The sequence below is a fragment of the Tauraco erythrolophus genome, chromosome 14 (genome assembly GCF_009769465.1).
Source record: "Tauraco erythrolophus isolate bTauEry1 chromosome 14, bTauEry1.pri, whole genome shotgun sequence".
Taxonomy (NCBI): domain Eukaryota; kingdom Metazoa; phylum Chordata; class Aves; order Musophagiformes; family Musophagidae; genus Tauraco; species Tauraco erythrolophus.
Window position 1 is genome coordinate 21,542,879 of NC_141478.1, and position 19,403 is coordinate 21,562,281.

A 19,403-nucleotide genomic window follows, 5' to 3' on the forward strand; every position below is an offset into this window, starting at 1 on the left:
CATGTCTCTTGCTGCCACCTCCCCAGGGGTGGTGACCCTCCGAGCAAGCTCAGCTTGAACCCGTAGAGAGCAGTTTTACACCTCGCTGGGACGTGCCAAGTTGGGGAAGGTTAATAAATCATATACCTCGTTCCTACGCCCGGGGTGCGCTTGGTCTCTTGGCTGCTCCCAAATAAGCCAGACCTGGCAGGAGGGACACGAGGACAGACGTAGACGTGTATATCTGGGTGATGGTTGGGGCTGACCTTGCTCCGACCACGTGGAGTGGAGCTTTTGCGGTAGACCTGGACGTGATGGGACCAAATCTGTGATGTCCCCTCCCTGCCTTAGGGAAATTTTAAGGCGAAGCTGATCCGTTTGTTTTCCCATCAAAACGTTCAGCCCCCTAAACCACGACTCCCAGGAAGGATGGGAACTGAAACGAGACGTGTTGAGGCTAAAGCACCAAAGGTGGGTGTCCAGGCTCTTACTGGATCGCCTTCGATGTGTCCCTTGAAACCAAAGGACCACCTTGGCGCCGGCCTTCGGTGGTCCAAAGGATGCTTTGGTTGCAGGCAACTCTTGACAAGCTGTACCCATGGCTCCTGGCTCTTCTTGACAGCATCTCAAACCCCTCAGCCTTGCTTTAGCAGGCACCTCCCAGACTTTGCAGCCCACCCTGCACGGAGTGGGGCTGCGGTGCCATCCCCTGTGCTCGAGGAGTGTCAATGGGCTTGAGCCCCTTGCCCCAAGGATCTCCTTGGAGGTGAGCAGACCTGCTCTTTGTTGGCTTTCAAGGACCAACACCCCCTTTCTGGGGTGCTTATGGCATGTGGGGGATGGCTGTTGGCACCATTGGTGAGGGTTGGGGGTGAGCTCTACTCTTTGGGCTCCATTCCTTCTCCCCAGGAGCCCCACCTGCTCCCAGTCTATCCATCACAGTGAGGAGAAGGGGGTGTGGGGGTCCCTGCTTTCATCTGCTGCCTGCGGGTGCTGCCCAAGCAGCCCCCCACCGTGCTTGGATGCTCCAAGCCCTGTCGCATCCGCTGCCCTGACCACTTTAATCATATTTGATTAGCGTCTGGTGCACAGGACAATGTCACCAAACTGCGTGACAGCCGTGACACCGGAGGCAGATCTGGGTCATTTTTTTTGTTGTGTTTTTAAGACAGCAGGAGCCCGAGGTGCAATTCCTGCTGTTTTCTCGGCTCTGGGCTTTGCGTGCTCAGGTTTGCGTGTCTGAGCACGGGAGAGACGTGGTGCTGATGGGTGCTGGGTGTCCTGTTTGTACTGGGAGGTGAAGGGATACCCTACGGCAAAGGCTTTGTCTTGCCTTTGCAGTCCATCCCAACCCATCATCCCTGCCCATGGCAGGGGGGTTGGAACTAGATGATCTTGAAGGTCTCTTCCAACCCAAACAGTTCTATGACTCTGATCTCCGGCCTCCCAAGGAGCTTGGGGTTTTGAAGGCAGCTTTGGTAATCCCTGAAATCTCTCCCAGCTCTGGGTCATGGGTGGAGCTGGATTTCAGCATCTGTTTACAAGGCCCTGCCCGAAGCTTCCTGGAGATATCTTGGCAGGCGACGGGCTGCGGCCGAGGTAGGAGATGACAGCCCTGGGAGGAAGACAGGAGCTGGCTTCATGGATTTGCTTGTTTTCTTTCCCTTCTTTGACATAAGTGAGGTGCCCTGAGGGTGAACTGAGCTGCTCTTCTTCATGGTGTCTTCCCACCTCCTCCCTAAACCCCCAAAATTGGTTTGGCCGTGGGATAGTTCTGCTCCTCCTCATCCTCGGTCCTCTCCAACCAACCTCGAACTGAGGGTGAGCAGGTTCAGGGAGCTGATCTGGCTGAAAACAGCCCTTAACAACAACAAAATGCCCATGTGGGGAGGTGGAAATTCAGGTCTGGGTCACGCTGTGGCCAGTGAGGGACAGAGAGAAGATGATGGAGGTTGTGGCATCCCGAGCTTGCACTGGCTGATCGCCGTGGCCAGTAAGGATAGTGCCACCAAGTGCAGTATCACCTGTAGCATCCAACCCAAAAGCTGCGTGGCCAGGTGTCCCGTTTCTTATGAATAAGAGATGTTTAATATCACTAATAACTTGCTATAAAAGCTTGGAGTGAACTTGGCAAACGTGGAGCTGGTGACAAACCAGCCATGCACAGGTCAAGCCAGGGGAACAGTGGCTCTGGAAGGTGGGCAGAGCCTTTTGGGCACAGCTTATGGCTGTGGGGAACATAAATCTTACCTTTTATCCTTATCCCAGTCTCCAAACCCTATTCCCAGCTGAGGTTGCAGGAATAAGTTCCCATCCTCCTTTATTCCCAGGCAGGTGGGGAGGGGGGGACCTTAGCTGGGATGAAATCAGCATTAAAAGCCGTATCCTATGAACTGAAACTGAAACTCTTGCCAGGGCCAAGATGTTTGGGATTTTTTTTTTTTTTCATCCTTTCTGCCTGTAATGGGGCAAAAATATGTGCCTGCTTGTTAGCTCGGAAGGCCATCCATGCCAGGAGCCACCAGCTGTTTCTGCATTGGGACCCCCGTGGAGACCCTGGTGCTGTACCCGAGTGGTCCCGGGGTGCAGCACCTCCCCAGCTGCCCTTGTCCTTGCCCTACGAGACGGCTGGACACCGGATCGTGGGGCTGCAGAAGCTCGTGCAGAAGCCCGAGGCTCTGAGCCAGCTGTTTTTTGGCTGATTTTGGCATCGCTGCCTTCTCCTGCATGCAGCCGGCAGAGATGGGGGGATTTGGGGGTACCCTATAAGTGCATCCTCCTGCCATGGTCATTGCTGGGGGGGAGGCTACGATGCTGGAAGGACTTTGGGGGAGCTGGGGAGGGGATGCTACAGCACAAGGGGGGCTGGAGGGGGGGGAAAGGGCTTGGCAATGAGCTGCAGTACCCTGTGGGATTTGGGGTGCACAGAGGCAGGACGCGCCAGCTTGGTGGGTTTTTTTTCCTAAAAAAAAAAAGTATTTATTGCTGTCCGTAAGGCGAGGGTGGCTGCAGGGGTCCAGGTCTGCGTCCCGAGGGCTGGTGGAAGGTGCAAGACAGACGCTCGCCCCCCACCCCCTGCCATGGGACAAGGGGTCCCCAGCACCCCGGGGCATCCGGGTGCAGTCTATATGTCCCATGTGGGACGGCTAAAGCATATAAGGCTCGTGTTGATGGCTTATGGGTCAGCTCAGCTTCTCTCTCCATCATCTGGGTTTCCCCAGTCTTGCTTCCATCATACCCCCCCCCAGCTCGGTTTCCCGGCAGAGAGGGGTGCTGGGGAATTCTTTTGGACTCTTTGAGCTCAATCCCTCCCCGCCGGGGTCAGGGCCCGGAGCGGGGCAGCTCGCTGGGTCCAGCCCAGGTGAGCGTTTCGGACCACAAGCTTCAGGGGTGGAGGGAAGGGCGAGGGGGGGGAATCAGCTGCATCGTGTCTAGGAGAGGTCCTGAGGGTGTCAGGGCCCGATCCTGTGACATGCAGGGAGGGCGCAGGGCACCCTGGGTGCTCCCAGCACCCAGCCCTTTGTGCTCCTGCAGGGATGGAGCCTGAGGGAAAGCTTCACCTGCTCCACAAAATGGCCTGATCCAAGCCTACGGCCCCATCTGACATGTCCTACCATACCCATCCTGCTTCCAAAGCACCACTGTGTTTCTGCTTCCCCAGAACCACGTGCCCTGAGATCCCAGGACTCCATGCCCTGGCACCTCAGGACCCTATGCTCAGGCTGCTCCCCTACTCTCAGACTGGTCCTTCTGCTCCTGGTGCTTCACATGGGGTTGGTGGTAGGAAGGACGTGCCTGACCTGGGCGCTGGTCACGGCAGGGATGGCATCTTTGGTGCTGCTGGACTGATAGGATCCTCTTTGGGAGAGATCCTCTCCCTGGTCACAGCTCACTGCTGCGGGTGGAGGGGGGCTGGTGGTGCTGGGCTCTGGGGATGGGTGGTGGTCACCCTGTTGAGGGTGGACTTTAATTCTGCAACCGCACTTTGGTCTCAGGAGGGAGGTAAGTCATGAGGTGGCAGATCTGGATGTCTGGCAAGTGGCAGTGTGGTGAGGATCTGCTCTACAACACCTGAGCTTGTCTGAAGCTCTCGACTAATGGATGCCCAGCCCCGACCCCCATCTAAGGAGCGGTTGAACTACCAGCCCTGGGCCTGAGTCTCAGCCCCCTTTGACTCCTGACTGCCCACCATTCCCAGAAGCTCAGCAAAGGCATGGCACTACGTAAAGATAAATGCTACAGGAAGAGGGGGAACACCCAAGGCACCATTTCCTTCTCCCCCCTTTAACAGTGGAGCGCGATGCCCAAAGCCAGCAGGAGGGTCCCCAGGTGGACCTGGGGCACGGCTCCTCCAGCCCTGCTCTTTGACGCCCTTGGCATGTGGTAAACAATCACCAGCTTTTCTCCGGCACCGGAGGGATCCATTTCATCCCCCTTGTAGCAGCTCCGATCTCCGAGGTGGCTAGCTTGGGGATCATCTCGGAGAAGGTCTTCAGCTGGATTCTCTGACCCAGCCAAGGCCACGTTGACTGAGACATCCCGTGTGCCCACGTCATTGACAGCCAGGCAGGTGTAGATGCCTTCATCCTCCTTGCTGAAGTGGGGGATGGCCATGGTGCCGTTCTTGAAGACCAAGAAACGCTCTTGGCTCTGCTTGACGTTTCCATCCCGTGCCACGTTGGGCCCGCTGATCTCGACACGGCGGCTGGAGGTCTGGATCTTCCACCTGATCTCTGGCATAGGGCTGCCCGCCACGCTGCAGTGCAGAGTCAGCGTGAGACCATTGTACGTGACGGTGTTGTCCAGGTTGGAGAGGTAGGTGAGCTGCACGGAGGGGGCAACACAGTGGTGGTCGGGAATGTCTGTCACCGCCCTGCCCTTCAGCCTCCTGGGAGCCACACACAGGATAGAACCTCCCTTGGTGATGGAGACGGAGGTGTTCTCAGTCCACTTCTTCAGCCAGAAGACCTTGCAGGAGCAGTTGAAGGGGTTGTTGAAGATCTGAAGCTGGGAGAGGGAGGGCAGGTTGTCAAAGGTGCCCTCAGCTAGGGTGGTCAACTCGTTGTCGTTGAGCCAGAGGGAGCGCAGGTCCTTCAAGGAGCGGAAAGCATCCCGGGGCAGCCCGGCCAGGCGGTTGTTGTTCATCTTCAGGATCTGCAGACCACTGAGGTTACGGAGGTCCTGCCAGGGGAAATCCGCAATCTTGTTGTGGCTCAGGTCCAGGTTCTTCAGGTGCACCAACAAGGCGAAAGCCCCTGGTTCCACCGCTCCGATCTGGTTGTAGCCCAACCACAGCGACTGCACTTCGGGAACCTGGATGAAGGAGTCCTGTCCCAACCAGCTGATCCTGTTGGCCGACAAGGTGAGGATGGTCACGTTGGTGGACAATCCCTCGGGGACCTCCTGGAGATCTTTGTAGGCGCACTCGGCCAACAGCCGCCCATTCTTCTTGATGGAACAGGAGCAGGCGGTGGGACAAGCCAGGCAGGGCCCCAGGAGCGCGACCAGCCCCAGGCAGCAGAGCAGGGGCCTCATCCTTCCTCCTGGGAACAGAGATGGAGAGGGGGGGATGAAGGGGCTGGGTCTGGCCGAGATGAGGAACTGCTTTTCCTCACTGAACGCTGAGCGGAAGCAGCAGCCGAGCGCCGTGTCCGTGTGATTATCCTCAGAACTTCAGCTGGAAAAGGCTGTTTGAGATATTCCCTAATCCGAAGCCGGCATTTCCTCGCCAACTACCTCCGTGAGTGGAGAACTTCCCCCTAAACCCTTTCCTTCCCCCGCTACAAAACGCCTCTTTTGGATCTTTGATGATTCCCCTGCCCCGGGATGCTGTTCCCCCCAGGTTTGGGGATAAAGAGTGGGAGCTGGGGGGGCCGGCGTCCTCCCTGCGGAGGCTGGAATGAAGGGAAACGGAGCAACCACAGCTCTTTCACAACCAGCTTTTCCCCTAAACCATCAGGGTTGTTGAGATTTTTCAGACCTCAAACCAACCCCCTGTCTCCATATTTTTTTCCACGTCATGGAAAAAAAAAAAAAAAAACAACACAAAAAACCAGCTTTTATAGTGCTTTTTCTCAGCAAGAGAGCGGGGGGTCCCAGCTCCTGGAAGTCTTTAGAGGGAAATATTTCTGAGCTAACTCCTTATTCCCCTTCTTGCCTCGCAGAGGGGACCCTGCCCGCTCTGTTTTGGGGGGGCTGGAAGCTGCATCCCCTCGTGGAAGAGGTTAACGGCGGCTCTGCCAGGAGCTGGCACCGAGACCCCTTTGTCTCTGCCTTAGAGACAAGTTCTGCTTCTCTTCCCAGTCCCCAACCCTGTTACTTAAAGCTTTTTTTTTTTTTTTTTTTGGGGGGGCATGTTTTAGTGGCAAGGGAGAGGCTGAATAAGCCCTGCACGGCAATTCTGGGGGAGGGGGATGAAAGGGGACACAAAGGGTCCTGTCCTGGGCATAGACTATAACTCAGGCCCTGGGGTTCAAGGGAAGGGAAGGGGGCTCTGGGGGTGATGGGGGAGGGTATGGGGGGAGAAACTCTTTGGCTGATGCATTTAAAACCCCAGCTGGTGTCATTCTGGGGTGTCCCCCATCTGTCCCAGCTCGCAGGGGACCCCAAGCTGCAGGGTGACAGGGGGAGTGAGGCTGGGGCTGCACCCCTAGAGCAACACTGGGGGGGGGGGGGGCTGGTCCTCGAGCACTCCTCCACCCTGACTCCCTCCCATCCCAGACCCTCTCCCCTCCAGCATCCCCCTCCCTGGGCGGGGGGCACAGTCCCCTCTCCCCGCCGTCTCTCTCGGTGCCCCGGGGCGGTGTGAGCGGGGCCGGCACGGCGCATACCAGAACCGTGAATAACCAGCCAGCCGCCCCCCCCCGCCTCCCTCCCTCCCTCCTTTTCTTCCTCCCTCCCTTCCCTCCCTCCCCAGCCCGCTCCCCCCCCTTCCCTTCCCTCCCCGACACCCCCTGCCCCTTCACCGGCAGCTTCAGGGGGACGGAGCCCGCTCGCCCTCGCTCCTCTGGAAGCCGGGATTGGGGAGGGTGGAAAATGGGACCGCCCGTTCCCTCGGCCCTCTTCGGGCTTCCCCTCCCCTCCCCGTCCCCCGGGCCTTTCTGTTTTCCATGGCACCGACCCACTCCCGCTGCCTTAAAAACGGCTGTGGGGGGGTCCTTCCTTCCCCCGGAGCTGCTGCCGGTGTCCTCCCCCACCCCCAACCCCACTTCTACTGCCCAAACTGGGGCAGCAGCCAAACCTCACCCCACATCTCAGAGTGCGTTGTGTCCCCCACCTTGTAGGGAACATCTCGGGTCCGGGGCGGTGGGCGAGTGGCTTCGGGAGGCTGCTGGCACCAGGTGAGTTGTCCCCGAGAGGGGGTGAAAGGCTTCGGGGGGGTCTTGGGGGCAGTGGGACACCCTGCTGCAGGGCTGTGTGGGACTGGGGCAGGGTGGGACGGAGGGTGGGTGGGTGAGCGCCCAGAGGCTGGTGAGGGTCAGGCAGGAAGATGAGCTGCCAAGGTCCAAGGGACGTTACCTGGAGCTATCGCCTCTGCCCTGTGAAAAACGGCTGAGAAAAGCTTTCAAAAGTAAATTATGGGGTGTTCATGCTGCTGCCACCATCCTCAAGCCTGGCAGGACCACTGGGGCACAGGTGGGCATCCAGACCAGGGTGCTGAGCGGTCCCTGCTCCCTGCCCTCCCAACTCATCCACTGGCCAAACTGGGACATCTCTGGTGGGAAACCAGCCCGCTGTGGGGCTGGGGTCGGAGCAATGGGTGCGAATCCCCCTTGGCATGGAGGCACCCAGGCACCCGCAGAGGCACGAGGAACCTCCAGCACGGGGCAAACCGGTCCTTGTTTGGAAAAGGCCTTGAGCAAGATGGAGGTGGAGCAGGGAGGGGGGAGCTGGAGTCCCCCCGGCAGAGCTTCACCTCCCTGGATCCCTGGATCCCTGTTTTTGCCCTCGCGCTGATGCAGCTGCCACTGGGGTCAGGCTGCGAACAGGCTCGGGGTTAAAAACAGTGTCTTGCGAGGGAGAAGGGGATGATTTGGGATGTCAGCAGCTCCTGGGGGGGCTCGCAGCATGACTGTGAGGGATTTTGTCCGTGGGGCTCAGGAGCTGCTTTACAAGGTGTTGGGGGGGGGCTGTGGCTGCCCCTCTTAGGGGGTGATGCTCTGGCTGGCAGGGCCAGTGTGGGCGTTGCTTCCTGACCTCCCCCCCACCCCTGCCAGCTCCACGTGGGTTGATATCTCTGGTGCCCATCACCTCGGAGCATGGTGGGCTGGTGGCCAACGGGAAGCAGATGGTCCATCAGCCCCTGTTGTGGACATCTTCAGAGCCCATGCGGGAGGGTTCGGAGGACGCAGAGCAGAGGTGGCTGCAGAGGACCAAGCTGAGTTCTGCCCACCTGCACCCAAAGAGCAGGTGAATGATGCTGCTCTGGCCACTTCCATGGGGACCTCGGATTCCATACGTGACCACCACCAAGGCCTGGCCCCTTCAGTGGGTGAGAGCTGCGGTGCTGCCGATAACGGTGCTGCAGGAGACACGGTGATTCTGTTTTCATTTTTTGATCTGGGATAAGAGATAATTTGATGATGGGGTGGGGGGTGGCATGGAGGAGGAGATAAAAGCTTCTTTATTCTGGAGCTGTCCTGGGCAAAGGGTGCCAGACACCTTCCCACAGTTTAGGTGACACCGTAAGCGTGTGACAGCCGGGGCTGCGTGGGCTCGAGCGTGTCACTGTCAGGCGTGTGCACGTCCCACGCAACCCTTCCACAGAAGGGTTAACGCCTTCGGAGGGATCCAGCCACCCCGCCAGGATGATTTAACTCTTTTCCAGGAGAAACCCCTTTTCCAGCCCTGCCGGGAGCTGGGAAGGAGGGTGCGGAGCTCCATCCCTGACCCCTTCTTGTGCCTTTGGGTGCCCAGTGCTAATTAGTGCCCTCCCGAAATGAGCACATCTCCGAGTGATCCGGCGTCGGCAGGGAGCTCATCACGGCGAGATTCCCCGTGGATACGTTAGGTGGGGAAATCTATTACCCTCTAATTAAATGGAGGCAGAAACGATTGTTCTTTTCCCATTCCTTAAACGTGTTTCTAAGCATGAAACTCAATTAGAAGTGTATCCGCAGAAGGGGATTTGTTTACGCGGGGTGGGGGGGTCTGTGCTTGGCATACTGGGTTTTAAAAGCTGTAGCAAACACCTGGGCTGTGGTGGAGGGGTCTCGAATTGTCGGGATTTGGGGGGATTTGGGGTGGGAACCCCCCTCACTTGCCGACCTGCTTTGTCTGCCTCCCCCATGCTCCCTGCAGTAGGAGAAAGATGCAGAGGCCGGACTTAAAAATAGCTGGAGTGGGGAGAAATGAGTGTTTGCAGTGGGGGGGGAGACATAAGAGAGGGTGCTAGGGGCCACCCATGGGTGCTGGTGAGCGGGTGAGCGTCCCCACGTGCCGGCTGGACACCGCCTCCCAAGCAGGGACACTGGGAGATCATGCAGTTTGGTAGGTCCAGATAAGAAAAAGCAATCCAAGGCAGCCTTAAATCTTCGCCGTGGCATTGTGGGCTTAAATCAGCAGCGGGGGGGGGGGAGGCCAGGCTGGGGCCAGGGCCATAAATCCACCGGGCACCTTCTGAGAACCCCCCTGGTCTCGGGGCTGGGAGAGACTGGGGAGTGGGGTGACACTAACCCCGTCCTGCCCCTGGCACGGTGAGGGAATATAGTCATGTATGTAATGTGTACATGTACGCACAGCCGGGGCGTGTGTAGGAGGTGAGTGTTGGCTGGGCACGTGCCCGGAGGAAAGATGTGTGTGTCCATGGGGGTGTTCGTGTGTGTTTGTACATATATTGAGCATATACATTGCGTGGGGGTGGATGTAGAGGGCTTATACAAGTGGGGTATGTACATACCATACGTGTTCTCCCTGCCTATGTGTGTGTACAGCGTGTGGTACGCGTGTGGGAAGTGTGTGTACGTGCTGGGGGAAAATATTGCTGGTATTTTTCCATACAGTGAGTTTCTAGAGTGTGTCTGCAGAGCGCGTAATGTATTTGGTTTATTATATTTTCATACATATGCTGCATTTACATATATTTATATCGCGTGTGTAGCCTGAGTACATACAAAACGTGTGTGTGTATAACAATTATTTGTGTGTAGCCCTAGTGTGTGTGTGTGTATATATATATATAAAAAAATGAGTGTATGTAGCATAGATGTGTACATATAGAGTGTGAGCATCTCTATATAGGGTATGTGTGGGAATTATATATAACATGCAGATATAGAAATACAGAAATATAATCTATATACTGTATGCGTGCTTGGTGTATGGGCAGAAGTATATAGATATTTTTTACATATATAGTGTATACATTTTATATATATATTTATAGTGCCTGCGTGCGTGCTCTGCCCGCAGCTGCGGCGATGTGTCTCCGTGCCGTCTCCCACCTCCTCGGGGTCCCTTCGGCCGTACCGGGGGCTACACCGGGCAGAGCCCGGGGGCAGCGGCAGTGACGTGAGGGGGAACCGGGTGCAACCTCCCCCTTCTCCACCCCCCCCCATCAAGCACAGATCCGGCTCCACTTTCAATCCCTTTTATTGACTCTTTCACAGACAGAAGCTCGCAGAAAGGCGCCCGCGGCACTCACCGGCCCCGGGGCTCCCGGGAACCGGATTAGGGGGGCAGTGGGCCGGCGGCGGTGACCCTTCGCCTCCCGGGAAGCGGTTCCCCCCGACCCCGGGCGCATCTACGGCACAGACACTTGGCTACAAGGCTACTCTACCCAACACACATCGAGGGGTCCCGCCGGGCCGGGGGGGTCGGGATGGGGCGGGGGGGGGTGTCGGGCCGCCCCCGCCACCCCGGGGGGCGCGGAGCTGTCCAGCCCCTCCGGGTGCTGAACGGCGGGGAGGGCACCGGGGAGCCCGGTAGCCAGCGGGGAGCGGCGGGGCTCGTACCCCGGTACCCAGCGGGAAGAGGATCGCACCGGGGAGCCCTGGTACCCACCGGGGAACGGAAAGCACCGGCGGGGAGTCCCAGCACCCACAAGGGAGATAGGGATGCACCGGAGCGCGATGGGCGCCCACCGGGGAGCGCCGGGGACCGGACCCAGGCGCGGCGGGGACCCACCGGGGGAGCGGGGACCGGGGAGGATGAGGCCGAGGAGCGGTGGGGACCGCACCGGGGCTCGGCGGGGCCGGAGCGGGGAGCGGCAGGGACTCACCGGGGACCGAGGGCGCGGCAGGACCGGACCGAGGAGCGGCGGGGACCCACCGGAGACTGAACCGTTTGCAGAAAAAAAAAAAAATAAAAAAAGGTTTTGGGATACCGGGCTTTTCTCTTTTACCCATTTTTCCTCTTCTTTTCGTTTTTTTCCTTTAAGGGGAAAGGAAAGAGGGGGCGAGCGGAGGGCGGAGGCGGGCGGGGGACCGGGAATCGTTGCGATTTTGCCGCTGATTTGGGAGCGACGACAGCCGGTAACCGAACGGAAACGAAATCGTAGCGGAAACGTCCCGCCGGTATCGAGCATCCCCGGGGCGAAGTCCCTTCCCCGGGATCCTGCCCCATGAGGGAGGAAGAGGAGGAGGAGGAAGGTCAGGACGGCGTCGCTGAGGATGCTTCGGTCGTTCCTCGGAGGAAAAGCGGCGGCGGTGCCCCGGGAGGCGGAGGGGGACGGGGACCGGGGGGAGGCGGGGAGCGGGATGGGGGGCGGAGGGGGTGAGGGGAGGCTCAGCGGGGCCGCTGCCGGTAGTTGCCGTTGATCTCCTGGGAGATGGTGACGGCCTCGGCACCCAGAGGCAGCTTGTCGCTGTACTCGGAGCGGACCTCGAACTCCTCGCCGTTGGCTTTGGATTGCGACTCCGCCACGGAGCTGGCCGCCACGCTCTCCTCGCGCTCCAGGTCCGGAGCCCCTTCGATTTCTCTCCTCCTCCTCCGCCTGCTTCCTTCATCGTCTTCCTCCTCCTCCTCTTCTTCTTCCTCCGCGTCTGCTTCCCCCACCTCACTGGGATTGTAGTTCTTCTCCGACTCCAGGTACGAGGCGCGGGGGTCGAAGTCGGCGGCCATGTGCTTCTCCATCTGGTCCGGGTTCTGGGCCTTCATGATGAGCTTGTAGGTCTTCCCTTGGTACTTGGAGAGGAGGTGGCACCAGGTGGCCCCCATCAGGGGTAAGGTGGCCAGCACCAGCAAGAAGATACTCACGACCACGATGATGATGAGGGAGGGGATCTCTTTTTTGGTGGTGAAGACCACTTGGACCTGGCAGTCCTCCCCCAGGTAGGTGAGACACACAGAGTAGTTGGTGCCGGGGTTCAAGCCCTGGAACCAGTATGAGTTCACCCCTTCCTCAATCTTGGACCATTGGACCAAGGCATGGCCCTGGCTGCTCTGCTGGCACAGGTAGAGCATCCTGAGGTGGACCTTCTCGGATTGCATGTAGGTGGGTGTGAGCTGCACCCGGGCGTCGCGCTCCGACACATCTAAAGCGATCACCCCCAGGTCGAATGTGTGCTGCTTGAAGTCGCCGCTCTGGTTGAAGGCGTGGTTGGAAATGTACTTGCTGGTTTGCGCGGAGCCACACTTCTTCTCAAAGGGTGGAAGCTGGAAAGGGACTTGCCCATCTCCCGTGGACTCTGTCCCAGCTGCCGAGGACGGTTGGCTCTGCCGGGTGGGACCGAGAGGTTTGCTCCTCTCATCTGGTGTGAGCACACTGTTCTTCGCTCCCTTGGCCCCAGACTTCTTGTCACCTGGCTGTGTTTTACCCCCCAGTGGGTCCCTCCCAGGCTGCAGCGGGTATTTCTGGGTGCCCGCCACAGCCACGTTGACCGAGGTCTGGTTGCTCCCCATTTCATTGGTGGCCAGGCAGGTGTAGGTGCCTTCCTCCCGCTTGCTTAGGTGGGGAATCACCAACGTGCCGTTCTTGAAGACCAAGAAACGCTCGGGGTCCTGTTTGTGTAGGTCCTTCCCGGCGCTCTCCTTTGGGTTCCCGTTGAGCTCCAGGGTTTGGCTGGAGGTGCGGATCTTCCAGCTGACTTCAGGCGGCGGGGTGCCCGTCACGGCACAGTGCAGCGTCAGGGTGAAGCCATCAAAGAGCTCTGTGGTGTCCAGGTTGGGATAATAGGTGAGCTGCACGGTAGGCGAGGTGCACTGCACGTCCGGGATCTTCCCCACCGGCACTCCTCGGAGCTGCTCTGGGAGGGCGCAAGTGATGGAGTCCTTCTCGGGGATGGAGATGAGCGTGCTGTCCATCCACTTCTTCAGCCACTGGAGCTTGCAGGAGCAGTCAAAGGGGTTGTTGTAGATCTGCAGGTGGGAGAGGGAGCTAAGGGAGTCGAAGATGCCCTCTGCGAGGGCGGAGAACTTGTTGTTGTTGATGCGTAGGGAGCGGAGGTCCTTCAGGGTGTGGAAAGCCCCCTGAGGCACCAGGGCCATGTGGTTATTGTTCATCTTGAGCAGCTGGAGAGCGCTGAGGTTGTAGAGGTCCTGCCAGGGGAAATCCACGATCTGGTTGTGGCTAACGTCGAGGTTTTTCAGCTGCACCAGGATGGCGAAGGTGCCGGCTTCGATGGCGCTGATCTCGTTGTGCGCCAACCAGAGGGACGTCACCTGGGTCACCTCCACGAAGGAACGCCGCTGCAGTCGGGTGATCTTGTTGGCCGAGAGGCTGAGGGTGGTCACGTTGGAGGGCAACCCCGTGGGCACTGCTTGAAGATCCTTGTAGGCGCAGTCGGCGAACTGGTGGGCGTACTTGTCCACGCAGGCGCAGGGCTCGGGGCACGCCCGGGCCAGGCTGAGCAGGGCCACCAGCCACAGGGCCAGCAGCGGGGCCATCTCCCCCTGCCAAGGGACACGGGGGGCTCTCAGGGCTCCCGGCCCCTGGTGGGCGAGGCCGTGCCCCATTGTCTGGGCCCGGGCTCCCCCCGCAGCCCCCCCCTCCCCCCTTCTCGGCCGCGCTTCCCCCTTCCCCTCCTCTCCCCCGTTTTCCTCCTTTTCCCCTCCGGCTCTTCCCACCCTCCTCCGTCTCTTTTCCTTGTCTGGATCACGCTTTTCCTTCCTTCTTCCCCCCACCAAAAAAAAATTAAAAATAAATTAAATCTCGTTTTCTTCCTACTCTGCTTTAATTCCTCCTTTTTCTGGGCTTGCTTTCGCTTTTCTTCCCTTCTTCCCGTCTTCTTCCAGCCTTCTCTCTCTCTCCCTCTCCCCACTTTTCTCCCTCACTTCTCGTCTCTCCCTAGTTTTCCCCTTCCCTATTTCCCTCTCTTCCCCCCCCCTGCCACTCCCCCCCCCCCCCCACCGCCGCACCGGGGGTGACCCCGCTCCTTACCCGCTCCTAAGTGACGTTAAGCAACACGCAGCCCTTCTCCTCCCCGTTCCCGGTTCTCCGCATCCTCCTCCCGAACCCCGTCCCCGTGGCACGGAGGAGCCTCCGCCAGCCCCGACACGACGGTGAGGGGCGAGGCGAAGAAGAAGGGTTTTGGGGAAGGGGGGAAGAGGGGGACACACACACACGGGACAGCCCCCCACCCCGGTACCTCCGCACCTCTCCGGGCTGAGCTGCGAAGCGGAGCGGGGCCGTACGGGCACTGGGCTGCCGAGACGAGAGCGAGGGGAGGAATTAGCATTTCTGCCAGCCTCCCCCTCCGCACGGCCGCCCCCTCCCTCCTCGCCACCCCTTTCCCATCCCACCCACTCACCCACCCACCCACCCACCGCCGCCGCTCGCCAACCTGCGGCGGGGACGGAGCCGGCGGCTTCTCGGGGCCGGGGTGCGGCGTCAACCACCCACCCCCCCAAAAAAAAAAAAAAAAAGAAAACCCTATAATAATAAACCTCCTCCCCACAGAGCAACGAGTACAACTCACGCACGCTCTTGGCAGCAGCCAGAATCCAGCCCCCCCCACCCCGCCTCCGCTTTCCCTCCCGGTCGCCTCCCCCGGTCCCCCCCCCCCGCCGTCGGGATGCCGTCGGGGCAGATGCGGGACACGGCTACCCCCGTCCTCCCGGGACACCGCGGGGAAGCTCTTGTGGACGGGGAACCGGGGCTCGGGACCCTGCCCAGCCCTCCCGGTACCCCCCGCCCCCGCCGCCTCCCCAGTGCCGCCGCCCCCCCCGCCCGCTCGATGCGGTATTTCGGCGTGTGCCGCCGGCCCGTCGCGGGTGAACGCAAAGAGCTTTTAAGCATTTTTTAAGCATTGGAGGGGAGGGGGAAGGAGATGGGGAGGGGGGCGGGGGTTCCTGGGACGACATCGCTCTCCTTCATCTTCCTCCCGAAGGTTCCAAGCCAGTGGAAAGGCGCGGTAACGGGGAGCACCCCCCCCCTCCGCAGCTTCTCCTCGACGTGGGGGTCTGTTCGCCACCCCCCGCCCCCGGCCCTGCTCCTCCCTCGCCCCCCGAGAAATCATTGATTTTGTGAGCGGGATCGATTCCTCCCTCCCGCCATCCACCCCCGCGCCCCCCCATCTCCGCCCCACTGGCTCTGTCGCGGTGGGGGGGGGGGTGTCTCGGACGCCGCATGGGCTCGGGTGGGTCAGCCCGGTCCTCCTCGTGTCCCCGACCCGGCTCTGTCGCGACAGCCCCGCCTAGAGCTGCGGCCCGACCCCGCGGCTACTCCCACCCTCCGCCCCCCCCGCGGGGGCTGGGAGCGTCCGGGGGGGGCTGCGGGGTTGGGGACCCCCGGGGGTCTTGGGCGGAGGAAGGGGAGGGTCTCACCACCTCCCCGCTTTCTCGCAGGCACAGTAAAAGCCCCGTCACGTCTCCCGCGGGGGGAGCCCGGCTCCACATCCCCGCCCCGAGGCCACGGGGATGGGCGTGTATCTTCCAAGGCCGAGGGGAGAGGGGGAAGCGGGGAGGGGAGTGATGGCTGGAGGGGCAGAGAGAGGAGGGCACTTGACAGCAAAATGCCGGGTCTGATCCTCCATGCCGGGATCCAGGCATCTCCACCCTGCCAGGAGCCGTGTCCAAAGACCTGGTGCCCAGGGACCACCTCAGCCAAGGCAGTCAGCCTCAGACGTGCCTCAGTTTCCCTTCAGCCCTGCGATCTGAGGGCTGGTGGGCGGCTGGCACCCACGGGGAGGGCAGGGTGCTTGGGTGATGTGTAGCCACCTCGCTTTGAGGTGCTACGGGGGCTTGCAGGGGGGGTGAAGCAGGGGGTAGGCATCGCTTCACACCCACCATGGGCACCTGCAAGGCAGCACTTCCATGGCTCCCTTCCCGCTGGAGCAGAGTTTGAATGGCCGCGGTGCTCCTGACATTTTTGGGGCTGAGCTGTGACTCACTCCCTTCCCATCCCATCCCATCATCATCTGGCTGGTGGCCCAAGTGTGTCCTCACCCTCACCGTGACCATCTCCCAAGTGCTGGCGATTTGCAGCTCAGGGAATTGCGACATCGGACATTTGGAGTTGTGGTTTAGAGGCATTTTTTTCCCCCACCACTTTCACTCACTATCTGAACCCCCAATGGACAGTCAGCCTCTCCGGAGCCCCACAGCACCCTCACCCCTTGCTGCTCCACATCCCAGGCTCCCCACACCACCGTGGGGCCGTGGGACCTTTGGTGGTGTTGATCCACGGCTGGGACTTGGGCTGCAGAGCTCAGGTGGGAGATTCAGGGACCACAAAGGTGCTTTGAAGAGCACGAAAGTAGGTTAAAACATCACAAGGACGTGGCCAACACAAAGAGGATCCTTGTTTTCTGGCTGGGCTGCTCACCAGTGCTCTATGCTGGGCTCTTCCCAAGATGCCTTCATTCACCATGGAAGAGGAAGAAGCTCAAGTGTCCTAGATACATCAGCAGTGTCTCAGGAGCATCGGAGGCAGCGCGTTGTGCTAGAAATGGGTCAGGAGCTGAGGCACGTGTGATGGGATGGATAACGCATCCCTCCTTGTGCTGCTGAGGGCCAGGCTCTAACCCAGACGCTTGGGAGCCCATCGCAGCGTGAAGCAACGTGGCATGGGTTACACCATCCATCCCCCTCCCCATTCTAGCCTCCCCAGTGGACACAACATGTGGGGTTCGTGTCACCACTCGTGCCTCAGTTTCCCACAGGATGAGCGTAGGGAGTAACAACAGTGGTCTGTGGTGGCTTTTCAATCCCCTCAGATAAGAGCTCCCAGAGAGGATGGTAGAGGGTGAAGGTGTGGATGGATGGATGGATGGATGGATGGATGGATGGATGGATAGGTGGGTGGATGGATGTCTGGACAGATGGATGGATAGATGGGTGGAGGGATGGACGGATGGATGGACGGTTGGACAGATGGAAGAGCAGGCTCTGGCACTGCCAGCCTCTCCTTCTCACTCCTGCCTCAGCCCCAGGCACCCCAAGTTTCAACATGTTCCTAAATATGTGACAAGTAGAAGCTGGGCTGAGGGCCAAGGCCACAGCTGGCATTGACCATCACAGCTCTGGAGACACATCTCCCACTGGCATAAACAAGGGCAGCTCCCAAGGGCAGCTGGAGCAACCCCTGGATCACCATTGTGGTTGGTGAGGGTTTGCTGATTTACATCTCTAATCTCCAACTGGTGGCTGAGGGAGGAGCCCTGATCAGGGGTATTACCTATTTAAGGAGGAGAAGGCAATGCAGTACTTTTGGCTCTCCTGGCTTCTCTAGCTTCTAGCCCCAAGCCAGCTCCTCCAAAACCAGGTGAGTGCATCGAGCCATCATCCTGGTTGACCTTCTTCCATCTAGACAAGGCTTCCCTCAGCTTTGCCTCATCACTTCTCCAAATATTTACGAGTCCTGACCGCCCCGTCCTTGCTCTTGATGGTTTCCAGGATGCAAACCTCTTCAGATATCAGCAGGCCAATGTTTTTATTAGAATTATAATCCATGCAACCATTCCCAGGCCGTGTCCTCCCCTGCCTTGGGACTTCCAGCCACCCTGAACGATCTCGCAGGGCGTAATCGAATACAGAGGAACCGGCCCTTTGGCTCTAATTAGTTTTGCATGATTGTCGGGGGAAGAAATCCATTTTCATAAACAGAAAGGATTTATGCTGCTCCTTCTTGCCTTTATTTTTTTTCCCCCCTCCCCTCCTGAGTCCCACAGCCCTTCGCTCGGGGCTAATGGGGAGCGTTTTATGAATGGTTTAGATTGAGCGATGCATTATTAATAACAGCCAATCGAGCAAGCAGCGTATTATATATCATTTCAGGAGATCCGCTTAATTCAGTAAAGTTATTTATTGCCCTAAAAAAAAAAAACCAACAGAGAAATTTTGGTTCTTCCTTGCACCTCTGACTCGGAAGAGGATTTTCATGGGTGGAAGGGAGGTCCAAGGGGGGCTGTACCAGCCTATGGAAGCTGGTGGGACCTTTGGGGAGCCCTTGCCCCACTGGGGTACCCCACCTACAGCCCCTTCCTCCAGGGCTGAGGCTCTTCGGATGCTTCTCCGCTCACCCCGCGGTGCCAAACCCTTTTGTAGCCGGATGAACGAGGTTTATGGCAGCTTGGGGCAAAAAGAAAGAAAAAAAAAGGGGCTAATCCGGCTCCCGCAGCCTGTTGACTTTGCTATTGTTTTATAAGACTTTGATGAGGCCGGTGATGGTGGCCAGATGGGGTCTGCTCTTCTCTGCCCGTGGCCCTCATTGAGGCAGGGAGAGTCCCCGGGGTGGGGTGGCATTGGCCGGATTTAGTGACAAGCCCTGGGTGCCACCTTGTAGCGGTGGGGGCTCCTTCGAGGTGGCTCCCAAAGGACTCCCAGCTCCTCGCTGGCCAAAATCCCACTCCAATACCTCATCAGTGTGTCTGGGGTTGGGGTCCCCAGAAGATGGGGGTCACTTTTCTTCCCCATCATTTCCCAAGCTTGGCAGCTTCCCACCGCACCCTACGAGAGAGGAGACTTTCACCCCAGCCCTCTGCTGCCCATCTTCACCCACTTCGAGCCACCCCGAGGACCTCTTCACCCTTCCATCTCCCTCTGGGCCCAACACAGCAGACCGGACACCTCGGTGATGGTCGCCGGTACTTCCGAGGCACAGGAGGGACCACCCGTGGGCTCTGGGGCTGCGTGTGCGCGGGAGACGAGGGGGGTGCGCGGGCACGAGCAGGTGTGCACGGGCACGAGCCAGCCCTTGCACGCCCGCTTGTGCAAAGAGGACACCTGGTGGCGTGTTCCCCGCACTGCCACGTCGCCTCCAGCCCCAGTTGGGGACATCGTTGGTGATCCTCTTATCTGTCATCGGGGGCTGTATCCATTTTTTTGGGGGGGAGGGGTGTGTGTTAGGAGGGGGGCGAAGTACCTGCTGCTGCCCCGAGTATCTCTGCTCTCACCTGGCTGGGAAGAGGAGGGGTAAAGCCACCCCAAGACATGATGCTGAGCTGCACCACATAATTTAATTGATGAAAACATACATTCGGTTGGGTGGCTTCTTCCCCGGGGTTCTGGACCTTTTAAGCCCCATGATGGGAGGGGAGAAGGTCCAT

The 19,403-nt window shown here is 59.3% G+C and overlaps 2 protein-coding genes across 2 annotated transcripts; both read right to left on the reverse strand.

Annotated features, from left to right (window-relative positions):
* Nucleotides 1-4,263: 4,263 nt before the first annotated feature.
* ISLR (immunoglobulin superfamily containing leucine rich repeat) lies at nucleotides 4,264-7,301 on the reverse strand. Its single transcript, XM_086620562.1, has 2 exons — nucleotides 7,256-7,301; nucleotides 4,264-5,522 (listed from the first exon to the last, which is right to left on the reverse strand). The coding sequence occupies exon 2, from the start codon at nucleotides 5,512-5,514 to the stop codon at nucleotides 4,264-4,266; it is 1,251 nt and encodes a 416-aa protein (XP_086476688.1). The 5' UTR covers nucleotides 5,515-5,522; nucleotides 7,256-7,301.
* Nucleotides 7,302-11,703: 4,402 nt separating this feature from the next.
* ISLR2 (immunoglobulin superfamily containing leucine rich repeat 2) lies at nucleotides 11,704-13,803 on the reverse strand. The gene has a single exon (XM_086620477.1). It carries the CDS (start codon nucleotides 13,801-13,803, stop codon nucleotides 11,704-11,706), a length of 2,100 nt encoding a protein of 699 aa, XP_086476603.1.
* Between the last annotated feature and the right edge of the window lie 5,600 nt (nucleotides 13,804-19,403).